This window comes from Myiozetetes cayanensis, unplaced genomic scaffold (assembly GCF_022539395.1).
Source record: "Myiozetetes cayanensis isolate MyiCay16 unplaced genomic scaffold, myiCay2020 scf2-11, whole genome shotgun sequence".
Classification (NCBI taxonomy): domain Eukaryota; kingdom Metazoa; phylum Chordata; class Aves; order Passeriformes; family Tyrannidae; genus Myiozetetes; species Myiozetetes cayanensis.
In genome coordinates this window covers 13,579,799-13,597,414 of record NW_026087411.1, presented here as the reverse complement: position 1 = coordinate 13,597,414, position 17,616 = coordinate 13,579,799, and the positions used below count along the sequence as shown (strand labels likewise).

The window sequence follows — 17,616 nt, the reverse complement described above, 5'->3', positions numbered from 1 at the left end:
GCCTCCCGCCCGCCGCCGGCTCCCCCTCGCCGGCGGAGGTCGCGGGAGCCCAGTTAAAGGAGGCGTGTGTAAAGATTTTGCAATGTCCCTGCATGGTGTTGTAGACTTTCCTAGCAAAGAAACCGGCTTCGGCTTCTTTAAAATCCCCGACGACTCACCTGATTAACCTGCCTGCGGTTCTGAGCTGACCAGGTAAAGCGAGCCCCCACCCCGCACCTCCCCGCACCCCCGCCAGCTGACATTGCATGGGGGCATGTTTGTGCTTGAGACGAGCCGCTGCCAGAAGCGCTTTCCCCTCCCCCGCCCCCTTCCACCTTCAGCCCTTGCCAATTGCACTTGCTCAGAGTCATTGCCCCCAAAAAAAAAATAAAAATATCCAGCTTGGGAAAAAGCTGCACGACGGCACCGGCCACCCAGGGTTTAGTGGCTCTCGCCTCTCGGACAATTATTTAGAATTATTGGCCCGGGTGTGGGGGGGTGGGGTGGGTGTAGGGGGAAGAAGGGAAGCACGATGCTCTTTTTTGCTGCTGACAGATCCTACCCCGGCAGGTTTTGTGTGCGTGTGTCCCTCCCGCCCAGGGTCAGGAGTGCCGGGAAAAGTGACGAGGCTTTAACCAGCAAAGAGTTTGGGGCCGGGGTCCCGGGGTGGCTCCGGCGGCTGCGAGCGGAGAAGGGGGACCGGACTCTCCAAGCCTGTGCCGGGGCGCGTGTGCCTGTCGCGGCTGCTGCCCCGTGCCGCCCTGACCCCTCCGCGCTGTCCCCCCCGGGAGCCCCGAAGAGTCCCGGCTGCGGCGCGGGGCGAGGCCGGCGGGGGGGCCCGTCCTCGTCCCCGTCCCTCCCCCGCCGCTCGCTCCCTGCTGGAACACTCGTGCGGGCGGCCGGCGGGAGCGGCGCAGGCCCGGGGGGAGCCCTGCCCGCCCCGCGGGGGTCACCGTGCCGCGCTGCCGGCCCCCGGCGGCGGGAGCGGCGGCGTGGCCGCCCCACGCGGGACGCGCTCCGCCCGTGCCGGGCTGTCGGGACCCGCGGGCGGACACGCGCACACAAAGGCGGCGGGGCCGCTCGCTCCCGGGATCAGCAGGGGCGAAGGAAAGTGTGCAAAGTCCACGCACTGCCCGCTCCTCCTGGCACTTGGCCCTCCCAGCGCCGGCCGTGGGGAGGACGGGGTTTGGGAAGCGGCTGCGTGTGGGGTCTGAGAGTGACCCGACTGCGAGAAATTTTCTTTTTTTTTTTTTTTTATATTTTTATTTTATTTTATTATTTATTTTTCCCGGTCATTAATGCCATGAAGGAGCGAGTGGTCTGGAGGTATATTTTGAAGTGCTGAAGGGGATGCTCTCTGAGTCTTGGGTCTAGTTAATATGTTTCTCGTGATTGCAAAGAAGAGAGGACTGCATTTAAGAGATGACTAAATAATGGGGGAGGCAAGCAAAAATGAGTAGAATATAAAGGAGAGGAAAATGAAGGTGAATGGTAGTGTGGGAAGGCAGGCACTGAGCTGCTTGGGGTTTCTCTCCTGTAATCCTCCCTCTCTCCTATATCGTCCCCCTGTCTCAACTCCCCCCCCCCCCCCCCCCCCGTCTTTTCATACTATTAAGGAGAACCTAATAGCCAACATAACATAGCAGAAAAACAGATGACCCCTTGCCCTGCTTCACCCTGTCACCGTCTGCAACCGTGAGGGAAATCCGAGTGCCATTGTATAAACCCACCAAAGTTTTAAGCATTTATTAGCCACCCTGTTTAAAATACAAAGTGTAAAACTTGCCTGATACATTTCATTGTTACGTCCCTGTTTTATTTCAGAGGACAAAATGTTCCAGTGTAGCATACCTACCCTCACTTTCAGAATGGGAGTAGTTTACATTTTAACCTACATTACATTATACACGGTCCATGCATTGAATTTCCACTGAAAATAGCCAAAGACTTAGAATGACGAAGAGACTCGTGGTTATGATCTTCCTTGTCTTGAGAGCATCAAGGTAGCTGTGGTTCAGCATGCTGGAGAGGGGGGCTCTGTGGTGTGAGGAGTTTCATGTCTGTACAGGAATCTGGCCTGTCTCCTTTTAGAGGACTTTACAGTTTAAAATGTGCCAGGGGCAGGAGAAGGTAAACGCGACATTCAGCGCGCTCATTATCAAAACAGGGAAAACAAATCGATTGCATTAACTGTGTGTGCAGTATCACAGTTATTCCACAGTATTTTGTCAGAAATTAAAAGGTTACCACTAGAGTACTATATCCCTATCTCCAGCCTGGCACCACTTATTACTGCAATGGTATTTCAATATTAAGTGATCTTAGAGATATTTCGTCTTTCATTTTGAATCCCGAATTTGAATCAGCATTAGGATGTCAGGGCTGTGAGATAAGGTATAACAAACTAAGTAGACAGCTGAAGGGCTCCTGGTGAAGGTGTTGCTGAGAAGGATATCTTGGGCCGTTCGCAGTAACCTTGTTTACAGGGACATTTCAATTGCAACCTGAATTTCAGAGAGAGGCTGCCTGGACTAATGCCTGCGTGTCTGAAACCCATCACGAGTGTCTTTTGCACTCTAAACCTTCTCTCTGCCTTCCTTGCATACTCGTAAAAACTTTTCTGGAAGGTTAGGATGATTTTCTGATATGAAAATTAAGATGTTTTCCTAAGAGGAACATTGCTCTTTGAACTGGTGTACATTAGCAACAAAGTATTCATGAGGTTTGATTTTTTTTTTTGGTTCTCTGATGTGTCAGGATCAGTAGTTGCACCAGTCTTTTTAACTTCACGTATATGGCTTTGATTTACTATATTTAAGCCTTAGTGGTTTTGAGCGTATTTTGCAGCACATGAAGTCGGTTCAAGTCAGAATGTGAAAAGGAGGCATATTGTAACAAGGAACAGTTTTGTAGTGATCTGCTATTTTTTTGTTTTCTTTTCCTAAAGCTATTCCAGGAAAATCACGTGCGTTTAGCGAGTGGGTGCTAAATGCCAGCAGCCACATTGATGAAGAAAAATGCTGTTGAAATACTTTGGAATAATAAATAGGATATGTAATGGTCAACCACAAGATAAACATTTTACACTGCGTTTTTATGGCTCTAAATTGGCTGCATTGTAAACCAAGCTTACTACTCTATTAAGTCATCAGAGTTTTCAATTATTTAAGATTTTCAGTCAAGCCATCTAATGCAGTCTTCATTGGCCCTATCAGAAAATTATGCATAAGGTTGTAATTCCTTCTTGTTGATATGTGAGGGCTTTGTTGTGGTTGGGGGTTTAACTTTGACTTATCAGGACAAATATTGCAAACCATGCACACAGGAAAAAATTATATGGAAATAGCCCCAGTCCTACGAAATGGGTATAGTTACAGCACTGAAATGTACCTAATACAATTTGAGATCCACTCACTAAGAAACCTTGACAGTATCTGCCTTGCAGGTACCGTGCATTTGGAAATACTATATCTCCATTTAAATGCAGATCTTCAGTTTTCTCCAGGGGGCAGTTGGTGAATCTTTCGATTGAACCACCGGTACTAGAAAAACTAACTGAAGATTTACCCATGAACAAGAGACCCTTTCAAGTCTGCTTTTTTGAAATAATGATTATAAAATTTCCTAATATTGCAATTTTATATTGATTTTGAATGCCTTTTCAAAAGTCAAAGGGAAGGAATAGTGCCTTTTACTCAAGGTAGGCCAATGTCTGCATGCTTGTTTAGCAATCTTACCAGAGATAACTGCTACAAATAACTTCTTTGTTTTTATATAGGTATTGTGTTTGCATGTGAGTTTTGTCAAATGGACAGAGCAGTCTTGCTTTGATTTTGACCTAGATTCCTCTTGATTATTCCAATACAGCTAGTACCTGCTTATTTCCCACTGTGAAAATAGGAGAACAACTGTTGATGCTATCTAGCTGGGGCTGCATGGGCAATAGGCACGCATGTCCAGTCATCTCCCCTCCTCCTCCTTGGCTTCCTTAGTTATGGATAAAATAGCACTGGAGTCCAAAGAGAGTGCAAGCCTATATTTCCTCTCCTGTGAATTATCTTTCTTTGAGGGTTTGATTCAAAGAAAAGAGGGGAAATAATAAAAAAAAGAAGTGTAATGATTGAGTTTATTTCTATTTCCTGATTTGGCATGCAAATTTCGCACCCTTGCAGGGATGAGCAGGGCCATGTCTTATTTTAAGCAAGTCGCAGATCCACCTTATTCCTTATTTGCTGGAAACTCAGTAGATGCCAGTCCTCCTCAGAGGGGCTTGTCCCATCCAGTCCAGTTTTCTATATTGTTTGTCAGCTGTTCAGTTTGCGGTGTAAGCCAAGGCATTAAACTAAATGCCCAGGACACAGGGAATGGGAGCTTCCTGTTTGGAGTGCAGGCAGCACAAACTACCTGATGCAGGGGAGACAGTAGATCCTGGCCTTTTCTGTGCAGTGTGCCATGCGTGTGGCATGCATGCCCAGGCATTCCAGTCTTCCCACTGTGGGCCTGGGTGCTGCCTGGGGATGCTGCCCGTGTCCCTGTACCAGAGCCATGAGACTGTGGAAACACCGTGTGTATTATGCTCACCTGTTAATGGCATATAACCCACTGGCCTCAATACCCTGGAGGAAACATGCACTTCAGCCTCTGAGCGGAGTTCAGACAGATCTGCAGTGTCCAATCTTACATGCACCAGCGTTAATGGCAGAGCTCCCATTTATCTTAATTGATATTCCTATAAACATCTGCAGGTTTCTGTTTCTAGTGGAGGCTACAGCTCAGTGGACTTCTTAAAGGAATGTTTTGCATACTGAGGTTGAAGGGGAAGTCGAGCCTGATACATTAACTTATCATCTGTGTCATTCTCTTGACATCAGTTGGATTACTACAAGCATATATGACAAGGAGATTAGGTGCAAGATCTTCACACATGCATCGTTTTCTTAGCATGTTGATCAGTGGAGATGTTACTTCTCTGAAAACCTTGTTCTAAGTCAAGTCTAGGCAAGCACAAACCTGTGCATGCATATACAAGTTTAGCAGGGCCTATCCTTTGTAATACAGTTTTTTCCCTTTAATATCGAGGCAAGATCTCTTATTATAACTCAACCATTAGGGGAAAGAAAATGGAACTTTTCTCAAACAGCTTTTCTGTTGGCGAATCTAGTGGCAGTTGCTTTGAAGCATGTGTAATTGATTATCATACATTTATTTTTAAAAGGAGACATAACAAGGAATCTAACATGATGTTTTGGAATATATCTTCTCCCCACAATGTTCTTGAGGGAAATGTAAGGTTGCAGGCATCATTTCATGCCCTGTATGTTTTTGAACATAAATCAAAGAAATTGTTGGAGATTTATAGATGTTCATAGCAACTGTAGCTATAATAAACACATGCAGTATATATTTTCCAAGCTATTTTGTATGGGTGAAAAGCTGAAGCTGGCATTTTGTATGAACAATTCAACTTAATCACTGAAAATTTATTTCCTAGTTAGAGTGGCTTACCTGCATAGCATGAAGTTGTACACCTTTGTTTAAGTTCATCTGGTTATGAAGTCTCAGTTAAAATTGGGAAGGAATTTAAACTGGATCTAGATACCTTGAATGAATTATTCCCAATGTCAAATTTATCATGATGCCTCCATGGTGGTATTGACATCTATATTATCACCTGTATTGGTTTCAAAGTATACTGGATACTTTAGAGAGCAAATAAAAGACAGGAATGGTATGAAAAAAAACACCCAACAGTTTTAATTGTACACATAGGACAAAGTACAAATGCGTTTAATACAATGGGACAGAGAATCCTGAATGAGCGGGTAGTGCAGAGCTGTTAATGGGAACAGCAACTAGCTTAGGCATACACAGTTACTGATGACTGTATTCGTTTTGGTTTGAAGTATTGATAGATGAAAAGGGAAAAGTGACTTTTATGGAGGAATTTCAGTGAGGAGTGCCTAGCCACTTGTTATGTGAGGATGAGAAAGGTGTTCCATATGTTGATTAGGATCCATGTGCATTTAAAAGTTGAAAAGCAAATCCAGTAGTCACAGTTATTATATATATGGATAGGCTGAGGAAAGGACACATTTGGGACCTGTGCAGGAACCAGACAGGTCTAGATGAACAGAGTTTCAGACTTAATGCTTAAGCAAAGTCCTAACTGTCTGAATAGAACAGGTAGGATATAGTTTGTGTAGTCTCTGTATACTCCTGTTGGGTTCTGAGACTGATAATTAAAACTGATACTGCTTACTGGAAATTTTGAGACCAGCTAAAAGGTGGACTTTGAAAAGTGTAACTGTGCTTCTACTGGACTTCTGTTTTATTGTGGTTACCTTCAGTTGTTACTCTTTAATTATATGAGCCAGAAATCTCTTTTTAAATGAGAAAGCTGGTCTCTTATTACTTGACTCCTGGAAACAGGGTTTTAAAATATACAACAAATATTCATGCAAAAACTGAGAATTTGTTTTATTTTCATTGTAATATTAGCTGTAAATTACTTCCTCTTGATGGTATCTTTGAATTTTAAGACCGCATGAATTAAACAAGCTCTCTAAATTGTTACACCTGATGGATGTCAGGAAGACAGGGCATGGGCCATCTTGGACACTGGTACTAATTTAGACTTTGGATGAGCAGGCAGTAGAGTTGGCTTCCAAGGGCCACCCTTTCCACTGGGAATGGGTGGAGGAGGGAGGGAGACCTACAGCTTCTGACACTGTCTAAGCTCGAGGTCAGCCTCTCCTTCATTTCTCTCCTAGGTCTTGCTCTCCATCCTCTATAAACATTTTCTGCCGTCCTGCGTTAATAGCCAGGCTACTTTACCCTGCCTTCTGAAGGTTGAAAAATAGGCTTTGAATTGTTACTGTTCTCCCTGCTGGATGCAATGCTGTGAAAACAAAATTCAATAAGAAAATCAGAAAGCACAGAAAAGAGAAGACAGAGTGCTGCAGGTTGAGGTGTAGCTGGGAAGAGTGGGAGGAGAAAGATTTTGCAATTCTCGTTTGTCCCATGTTTGGGACCTGTGTACACTTTAACAACAGGAGGTAACTGAAGGAGCTTTCTCCCTGGATCTATACTGACCCAGCCGTGACAGGTGGGACACAGTTACAGAGGAGAGGTAAGGAGAAGTGGAGCCTAACATGGAGACGACATCCTCCAACCTTGAAAAGTACCATTGGGTCTGTGTGGGGTAGGATTGCTGGATACAGTTGGATTACTGCTCTCTCATGCCTCATTCAGAAGTTGCAGCCTTTCTGTGCTGACACTTGGGTATTTAGAGGCTCTTGAGGAGAAAACTTCATTCACTGAAATTCCTGCTTCCACAGGGATTTTTTTTTTTACTTGTCTTCAATTAGTGCCTTGAGTTCCACCTGGCAAAAAGAACTTGTTTTATTCTGTGCTGAATTTCTAACAGAAAAAAAAAACCAACCTTTCCTGCCACACTACAGTCAAAAGGGACCAGGTGGATGAGTACTGTGAGTGAGTTATATGAAGTCTGGGCAGCAGGCTGGGCACTGGAGCACAGAGAGCAGGCGGTTCAAGGTCATGGCCCTTCTTACGGCACATCCGGGAGCAGGACGCACAACCAAGTTTTAGTCCTTTACTTTGCTCCAACATGCAATCCCTGTCTCACAGCTTGAGCAACTGAGGGACAGAAGCTGTGCTTTTGCAACATGCAGTAAATGTGATGGTGCCAGCTTAGGCATGTAAAGGTGAGGTGATGTGTCGGAGGTGGCGCAGACAGAGAGTGAGCCCAGCTTCATAGACAGGATTTTGAGTCCCTGCCTTGCACTGTCTCTTGAGGGAGAAGAGCAAAATTAAACCTGCTGATGCGACCACACACACTTTCGTTTCTCTGGTGTGACACAGTCCAGGGGTGGACGGGATCCTTCTCCCAAAAGGGAGAGATGAATTTGGGTGGAAGTGCAAGTTGAATCAGTATGGTACCCTGCTATAAATGGTGCTGACCTTTTACAGAAATGATGTTTAATGTTTTACTAATCAGAGTTTGCTTCTTCTTACCTTTTTTTTTTAATTGAAGAGAGGTGAGGATGTGAACTACGAGTATCTCTGAAATTTGGGCCACAAACCCTTACACTTTTTGAGCTTGTGAATGAGTGTGCATGCACGTGTGCAACGTGTGTACACAGACTAGGATGTTGTGTATGCAGAGGATCTTAATTATTTTGCTGTTTGAGTCACAGAGCATGCTGTCTTGATGTACTGTCAGTTTTGGTTTCTGCCCTTTGGAATAAAGTTCAAAATATTAAAGAAATAACACGCAACATACTAGTAGCTAGAATAGTCATAGTGCCCGAGGGGAAAAGAGGGTGGTGAATAATCTGTTTTACAAATGCCCAGGAAAAAACCCTTAACTCCTCCTAACCAAATTCTGCTATGGTGCACTTTTCAAAGGGATTCTTCTAAATTTTGTTTCTGAGGCTTCTGGTTATCCTGGAGAGGGAATTAGGTCCTGTGTGGAAAGCAGTGTGCAAGCTTTGTGGTCATGCTCTGACTGTGTGCCAGGGGAATGTGTGGTCCCAGTTACTCTTTGAAGAATCACCCTGGGCTAAATGGTGAAACAACTAAATCTGAATTAATTATTGATAATTCTTTAACATCAAATGTGAGGGTGTGTTTGGAGTGTTGCTTCCCAGTTAAGAGTTGAAACAGTGCTAGCAGATGTATTCTTTTACATGTTGTTTTCTGGTCTTATTAGTTTGCTTGGACAGCAGTAATAACTGCAGAAGCTGATGCAGGTTCTGCCCATCTTTGGTTTGATTGTGGAGGGCCGAGGCAGGAGCTAAGGTGGCACTAACAGATCTTTGGAATCACACATGGACTTTGGTCAGAATACCAAACTTTCCTGAATTTGGGATGTTGTACTTCATGGTTTTAGTCCAACAGGGACCTGGCTAGACCAGGATCTAGATAAGATATTAAATGAAAGAACCAGCCCCCTCTCACTCCCAAAATCTTTCGACTTGTACTCTGTATCAGGGAAAAAAAAGCACTGAGAAGTGCGTGACTGATGCAAGGCAGGCTCAGGATTAATTTAGGATAAACAGGATGCCTGTTGCACTTAATTTAGCAATTCTAAGGCAGAAAATGCTTTTGAGCGCAGCTAACAGCTTCTCATCTGCAAATGCCACGATCAAGACAAAGCAAAAGATATTGTGGCAAATTCTGCAGTTCACAGTCCTGACACAGTCAAAACCTCCTATTACAGTGAGGGAGATTTCTGCTTGTATCACGACTGCCTAGGATGCAGGATTCCAGAGTGGTGTTAAATAAAAATAATACAGTTAATATACCATTTCAAAAGTCCTGCAGGACATGCAGCAAACGCCGGTGATTTGAACTGGGTGAAGTTGTCAAAGGTTGCTTTGCTCTCCAGAGCCTGGCAGTAGCTCCACTGAAATGTGATGCCATTGGTTTTCAGCAAAGGTTTCTTTCTGCAGGGCTGCAAACAGAGATCAGCTGCTACTGTGTATACACAACTAGGGAGCAAATCAAGCAGCACATTTAAGCAGCCTTTTTAACCCTGAGACTTTCCAAGATTTTTTCTTCACGCAGGAAGTTTCCTTTATATTGTCAGCTGTAGCACTTTGCTCATGTAATGAGATCAGAGCTAGGATCACTGCTGCACAGTAGAAAGACTTCCTTAAGACATTTGTCCTTGAAACTGCACCAAACTCTTGGAAGAACCCAGAACCTGTAAGTATGTACGATATAGGCAACAATAGCACGGTGCAAAGCTGCAATCAACCATTATACGATATCCGATTAGCAGGGCAGGAGGGATTTCTTTTTTTCAGATGTTGTGTTACATTCATTTTCAATTTGTTCTAAGGAAGCAAATCAATTCGGGCTTCTGATACAGTGACTTTGCAGTAGATGAGCTAGTAGTAATATGTTTGATTTAACTATTTGTTGCTGTCATGTAGCTTGTGGGACAAATATTGTAACCATTAAACTGTAGAGAACTTTTGTTATGTTTTTAGGCATTTTTAAAGGATTTTGGGAGTCCATCTAGCAAATAAGTTTTTGCTTTCCTCTTTGATTTTGGCAACCCCACCCTTCGCCAAACTATAAATAACAGGGCAAACGGAATTAGTGCGTATTGTTCTTAGGTGGCAATAAAATATATTTGTTTGCAGGCTTAATTTAGTCGTTAACAACGTCGCACTGTTTGGGGTGTTTTTTGTCTTAATTGGATTCTACTCAAGGCTGTCTGTTTTGTGTTTTACTATCTTGTCTGTGTCTGTTTAAGTTACTTTGCCGGGACTGCAGTCTGGTTAAACCTGTATTTAAGCACTATTTATATTCCGAACACATTTCTGGTAAAATAAGTGTTTGAGATTTTTATTTTTTTTAAAGCCTTGAACAGTATAGTTCTATTAGCAGAGAGCACCAGAGAAGGCACAACATGGATGAATGTCAGACATAGACCTCCTAACCTAAGTCTTCCATGTAAAAAGTGTGACCCAAACGTGTCCACTTTTGCGACTGCAGCTAATACAAGCCTTGAGCTCGCTTTCAATAAATTTTTCATACATGACACTAATGTTTATCAGATTAATTTCTCCCAGGTTAGCCTGATTGATAGCTGGATTGTGGTTTCTTAAGAGCTTTCTCCATGAAACCCCACCGAAGAGCTGCATTCTATTTAACCAGTGAATGTAAAAACTGGTAACCATGGATTCAGCCACCACTAACTGTCGAGAGCAATGACTTGTTGTAAACAATACAAATGAGCCAGGATAGCAGAAGCAACCAGACATGAAATGATTTTAATAGAAATTACGGTAAAGGTCATGTGATACTGTATTGGCTTGAATTCAGTGTTAAAGGGAAAGTATTTCGCTTTTTCGGGTTTGATTTAAATTGCACATCTCCACTAGCTTCACGTTTGCGTAAGACCTGCAGAAGGGCAAATAAAACAGTTCTTTGGAAAAGCCTCTGCTTAATTGCACATTGTGACTTAGGCCCTGATCCTGAAAGTGTAGGAATAGCTCTAATCAGTGGAATTATTCACATATCAAAAATTGTGTTTGTAGGATTGAGGCCTTTCTAGATATATTAGTAACAAAAAATTGTATTCTAGGGAAATACCTGTCACTAAAGAGAAATAATGGAAATGCAGGTTTTACTGGTGTTGTGTGTTTTGGTTGGAGAATTTTGTTTGCTTGTTTCAATAACATGAAAACAAGTTATATTTATCCCTTTGTTTTTAAATGTTATGACTTTCATTTCTCATCCGCCATTCCTCAAACCGTCTTCCTAATTTATAACCTCTCTTTTGGAAAACTGGTAAACCACAGTGTCAGCTATTATAATATAGCATGATGATAGGCACATGCAGATCGCATGAGCAGTCGTGTGTCCTGTCTCAGGAATTTCCATCCCTACAAAATCTTTGCTGACTCCCAGCTGTCACATGGCTGTCACTCACAAATTCTAACCATAACCAAATCCTCCTTCCCGGGCATGCGCTCACCAAACCTCTCTGTGTACCCTTAGACGCAAGCGCCAATGTCCCTGCTTAAGCACTTTCTTTGCATAAATGGGTCTCTACCCCAAGGCTGCTGCATTCCACTAATGTTTTTCCCTTAACTTTTTTTCCTGGGTGCTGCTTCCTTGCTGTGTCTGTCCTTTCTAGGGAGGAACCTGGAATAGGACTAGTAGTCACTAAGAAATGCAAACAAAGTTTTGACTTTGTGCATTATTTAATGTAATAATTCAAATCGGTATGAATCTAAATTCACAATTTTCATATCCCCCTTAACCTCTTCAAAACCATTAACCCTTACTGTTCTCTAGACAACTGTCACCTTGCAGTATAGTGATTTACTGGTTCGTGTATTTATCTGTCGTAATATTTATATAATTTGGAAAACTTATAAGAGTCCTCAGCAGGAACTTTGCTTATTTCTGTTTTTCTAGGTTATTTCTATATTTCATACGTGCCAGATATATCTATGTTGTTTTACCAGTAATTATGATTTATATATTTTTCAACCAGAAGTATTTCATACAATTCTCATGAGTCTGTTACGATTGGCCAGTCTCAGTCAAGCACAGGTTGCCACCAAAATGCATGATAGATATAGGACAAATCCTGCTTTCCCTGTTCTTCTGAGCTGCCTTGCCAGACCGAGGGGGCGATTGCTTGTGTGAGTCGGGAAAGTAAGATTTATCTTATATGTAGATTAACAGCAGGCAAAAATAGACTGACTTCTACTGAAAAGAAATACTTCTGAGAATTAAAAGGAAAGCATTTAAACAGGAGTATTTAGGGAAAAAAATATGCCAAATTGCAAAATATTTTCTGTAGCTTGACTTTGTCAGTGTTAAGAGTGTATTGGGGTACTCCTGTGGATCAGACCTGTAAGTATATTAACATTTTACCAAAAGGGAGGAGGTGGCTGGACAGGAAAGATACCACCTTGACTTTGCGTCTTTATCCTGGAAAGAATCCAGAACTGAAAGTAAAATGCAGGTAAAAGCACAGTGAGACTCAAGACCAATATCCAAGTAAATTGGGGAAGCTGCACTGGCCTCCTTACCGTGAGCTGATTATGAAGCATTGGTAATTTCTACAGCCCTTGAGAACCAGGTGGAGGCTGTTTGAATCCTTGAGCCTGGCAGAAGAAACCAAGTTTCAATCTGGAGGCATAATGCAGTGTTCAGGAAGGAAGGAGTGCACCATGACCCCATGGACTTAACTGGCATGGGACAACAGGCAATTTTCTTTTGCTTAAAGTATCTCTGGCATCTTCACGATCTGTGACATATGTGCTTATTCTACTCTCCTGTATTTTGCATCAAATACTGATTTTATAATGCAAAACTTGCAGGAGTTAGTGAGTGAGCTGCCAGAACTCTTTGCCCATCTGCAGATAGGAAGAACTGGGAGGCAGATCCCTTTGTTTTTCTCCTGGTTTATAAAGTTCTGGTTCTGGTTGATGGGCAGCTGCAGGAGAATTTTCATTTGAAGCAGAACTCTGTGAAGAGGTATTTGGATCTGCGAAATGGAGACCTCAGTATTTTAACCATAGAGGAATCTCAGTGTTTGCAGTCAGTTAAATATTGCAGTGCATACCTGGGATCTGGCAGAAACATTTACCATTAAAATAATTAGTAATAATTTATTATATTTTCTTGTAATAACAGTAGCATAGAATAACAACAATAACTGTATTTTTTATTATTGTATTTTTTTATTATTGTAATTCTAATCTACTTTTATGCCAAGACTGCTTTTGTCAATTAGATGATTTGTATAAGAAAATAATCATATTTGCAATCCTGTCAACTAAATTCAAGTGGGGTAAGTACAGGCACTTTTAGAAAAATTAAAAATGCATTTGTGATGTGGAGATACAAGGTGTAGGGAATATAGGGTAAACTGTTATCCCCATTTACTCACACTTTACCTCATGGTTGAGACAGCCAACAGCACTGCAGGTAAGTGAGAAATAAATTGATAGTTTTTGCCTGGTGGACTCCTGGCTGTCAGGAACTTGACTGAAACTGCTTAATTCCATGAAGCATGGCAAACTAGTTGGTCACTGAATAACAGAATATTGTTCTTTGAGTTATTAACTCTTTGTAAGCATTACAGTGTTTTATAAATTTTTGTGCCTTTCTAGTTTTACATCTTAGCTGGTGTGAGTGTTTTTTTGAGGACTTCTCTAGTAATTTTGTCTTTTGAACATTTCCAAATGTCCTTCTTCCCATGGGCTATTGAAGACCCATGATTTATGGGTTATGATATTTTCCAGGTCAGCAAAACTGTCATAGGGTCTAAAGACAGGACTGTGATCTGTATCAGCTGCATTAACTTTCCATTAACTTTCCGTGACTAGAACGCGTCTTTGATTATTCTGCATTATTCCTTTGTACAAAATAAGGTAATTCTCTGTGTAGTTTAGTTTTAACAGAACCTGACTGTCACTGACCATCAGCTTTTGCATGCGTAGACTCTATTCTTCCTGGCAAGGCTTTAGGCCCAGATCCACAAAAGGATTAGATGCCTTAAGTGGGACTTAAGTGGGATTTAGGCATTGAAAGCCCAAACTGAGATCCTCAATATCCCCACTGAACTGCCACCTAACCTTAGAAGTTGCCTAACCTGTGTGAGTGCCTACGTTTTCAATATCTAGCTTTCCCACGTGGCCAAAGATCTGCTCTGGATGTTCTCAAGCACTTCCATCCTGACAAGGTTGAGCCTCTCTGCTCCCATCTTTCCCCTAACATCCCAACAGACTTCAGAAAGTGCAAACTCTTCTTGTAAAATGGTGGATTTCTGTGTGTGATATATCTCACTTTCTCCAGCTGTGTCCTTGAAGGAAAGGACCCTCCAGTAGGTTTCTTTCAGGATCAGCCTGAGAACCTTGAAAAAGGTATCAAAACTACAAAATTTGAGTATTGCTGCTTAAAAATGCAAGTCCTAGAGAAGAAGAAGTGGGACTACAGGTGAGTGTGTCCTTCACTGTCTCCTGCTGGCAGTACTGGGCTATTCTTGCTCAGCGATGGCTGCCCCTGAGTTGGCTGGCACTGCGCGAGACACGGGAGTACGTGGCAGGGCTGAGGGCTCCGTCTCACATGCAGAGCACCTGAAAGCTGGGTACTGGGATGCAAAATTATTGTTGTTCCTAGAGGTTTTCTTGGAGAATCCAGGCCCTTGTGTTTTGTAACAGCAGTATTTGGAGGAAGAACTCTTTTCTGCAAGAAGTCACTTAGAGTTTCACCTGACTGTATAACATGGTGGATGTTTTATGTTTTGAAAGCCAAACTTACTGGGGTGTTCCATGTGCACATCCAGAAATAATAACCACTCTTTTCAGGGCCTCAGTCTCAAGCATTTCTGGAGCTGTGGCAGGATTGATAGCTGTCTTGCTCTGCGGAGGCCAAAGCAAATAATATCTTGTTAGTAGCTGAGTAAGTGGTCCTGTGCCATCACTTCTTCCTCAGCTGTACTCATTACATTTCATGTGTTCTTAGGTATGTCTGTTGTTTGTTTAAATCCTGCTCAGTTCCTTGATTTATCAGTTTTCTGTAGACTTTTGTTCGAGTAGTCCCAAATGCTATCCCATATCAAATAGATGCATCCTTATCAGCAAATAGTCTTTCATCATTAACTTTAACTCTTTCACATATCTCTGCATATGTCCACTTTGAGCTTTTGTTTTTTAACATACTGGATTTTTTTTTTATGGGGACAGTATTTAGGAAATCTCATAGAATTTCTTCTGAATCATTCTGTCTTTTTATGTACCTTTTATCCACATGAATAGATAAAAATATTTTCGTTCCCCCCCCCTTTTTGTTTGTTTGTTTGTTTGTTTTTGTTTTTTCCCTGAGAGAGAGAACTTTTTCTCGGGAAATTCCTAGTTTTTGAGTTTGTCAAAGACAGCTAGACTGCATATAATTGCAATATTATTTCTTGCTGCTTTTGATTTATGCACATCTATAGAATCCTGAAAGCAACAATACAAAATGTAGAACGTATTTATATAGAGGTTTAGCATAGAAACTATACAATCACAAAAAAGATATATTTGTAAATTTAGAAACTGCAATCATGAAAAGCCTATATCTAGTGAATAAACATGTAATAACAAGTGCAATCTGTGTTCCTTACAAAGCCTAGACGTGTTTATATTGAGGTAGCAAAAATTTGTAGGACTGTCTATGATAATGACATCTTAATAGCTAAGACCATTGTTCATGTATTTTTAAAACTGATACAGGGATATCTGTTATTTTAATGGAGAGTATATGTTGTAGATTAACCTGCAACTTTCAACCCACTAACTTTGTGTTTTCAGAATAGCATGCTTGAATTATTACACATTTATTTTGGCATTTTAATACATACAAACATTGTGAGCATTAATTCATCATACATCATAAACACATGACTATTGTATGGAACCGGTTTTAGTTATAGGAAGTTCATCAAGTATTGTGCCTTGGTGGTTGCCAGATCACTTGCGTGCCTGCTAAATCCTATGCACAGTGCTTCCGTTTGCTGGGTTACTCATTGAGCTTTTAATAGTCAACTTAATTTTAGTTAAGGTTCAGTTTAGTAACTCTCGCAATTAGTGGAAAATATTGCCAGGATTCATCTGGTAAACCATATTACATACGAAAGGAACACACAAGGTATGTGTGGAGGTAAAAGATAACAGATCGATTCTGATGGATCCCATCGTGAAGAGCTCTTAAGGGTAAATTACAAAACCTTTTAATTATTGGGGGTAACCTTGCAGAAAATTGAATCTTGATTTTTCAGGTAGGAGGAAGTTTGGTCTCCCTTGCTCACCACTGGTTCCCAATACCAACAGTGGCTCCGTGCACTGGGGTCCCTGGGTGCCTCTCAGGCTCTGGCTTCACACCAGTGCTGCCGATGTGCAGCTTCTGAGGTGGGCTTGGAGCACTCATAAAATCGAAAGGTCTTATTTTCAGGGCCAGCTTCTGAGCCCTGTCCTACTTATTTGCTTTGCCTCCCTGAAAACAACTGAGGTACAGGAGGCAAGTCTCCTGCTTGACTCTTTAAGGCAGTTTTATGGATTGTTTTATGGGTATGGGTAAAGGACTACAGTGAGATTTTTTTTTTTTTTGCCCTCATATAAAATGGAGATATGACTTCAGCCAGCCTGTTAGTGTCCTGAGAAATGAAATACTGGTGGGGAAATAACCATAAATAAGGATTAACTTGGAAATAAAGGCAAAGGTACAACAACCAAATGCAGCAGGAGACTGTTTTTTTCTTTTTAGCCAAATGAATAGGTTAAAATGGATGTGTCTGGCTGATGTTATTGGAAAATGAAAGCCCATATGTTCCCACAGGACAGGCATTACAAGGACAGAGCAGTGTCTTGCCCTGTCAACAGCGCTCATGTCTGATCTGGGATTTCTCCAATCCATAAATACCCAAAATACAGGTCTCTGACAAAGTAAGAAGAAATTGTACAACAGAGGAGGCAAAAGGGCATATACAGTCTTTATCATAATTGTGTCCCTTGCTCAGAAGTAAATGCCAGTTACTTCTGAGTAGAGTGAAATTCTGGACTACATGTGGCAGTCCAGTCCATTGGGCTACAAACCACTGTCTTGGAACAGTCTTGGGTGTGTAGGATCCTGCACCAGTTAGAAATACACTGATTTAAGTAAAGGTAATAATATATTTTGCCATAGAAACCTAATGTAGAAAAGGGGAGACTGTCAGTAGGCCCCTATTGAGTTGGGTGAAGAAGAGACAGCAGAGAACTCTGATTTTAAGAAGGATGTAGGTAAGTGAGGATCTTTGCATATGAAATCACTCCTCAGTTGTGGAAAAGCATACAGGATAATGTCTTGGCTTTGCTGAGATAAGTGGGAATCAGTCTGGATGTCACTGTAGATTCTGTATACTCGTGTGGTGCTCTTGCCAATGACAGAAACCCCAGTACAGACTGCAGCAGAATCCTCACCATCTCATTAGGTTTGATCTTTACGGGAGAGGTATCACTGCTAGTAATATTATGAAATAAAAAATTACTGCCAAAGACAGGGGTTTTAAAGCTTTCTATTTTATATTTTTACCCTGTTATTCTGAGTGATACCAGCATAGAA

At 41.9% G+C, this 17,616-nt stretch overlaps 1 protein-coding gene across 12 annotated transcripts in view; it reads left to right on the top strand.

Annotated features, from left to right (window-relative positions):
* Positions 1-17,616, top strand: part of ESRRG (estrogen related receptor gamma) — a 398,323-nt gene that overhangs the window by 18,923 nt on the left and 361,784 nt on the right. For 3 of the 12 annotated variants that reach the window (XM_050315156.1, XM_050315151.1, XM_050315155.1), the window contains exon 1: positions 46-192. The exons of 2 other annotated variants lie outside the window; for them this stretch is intronic. Coding sequence is in view for 3 of the 10 variants with exons in the window: in XM_050315142.1 (XP_050171099.1) it covers positions 9,611-9,708 (98 nt within the window). In the remaining 7 variants the exon portion in view is untranslated. Of the gene's footprint in view, positions 1-34; positions 193-9,468; positions 9,709-17,616 lie in introns of those variants that run through there. 7 more of the 12 variants (XM_050315140.1, XM_050315141.1, XM_050315149.1 and 4 more) reach the window with 6 other exon arrangements.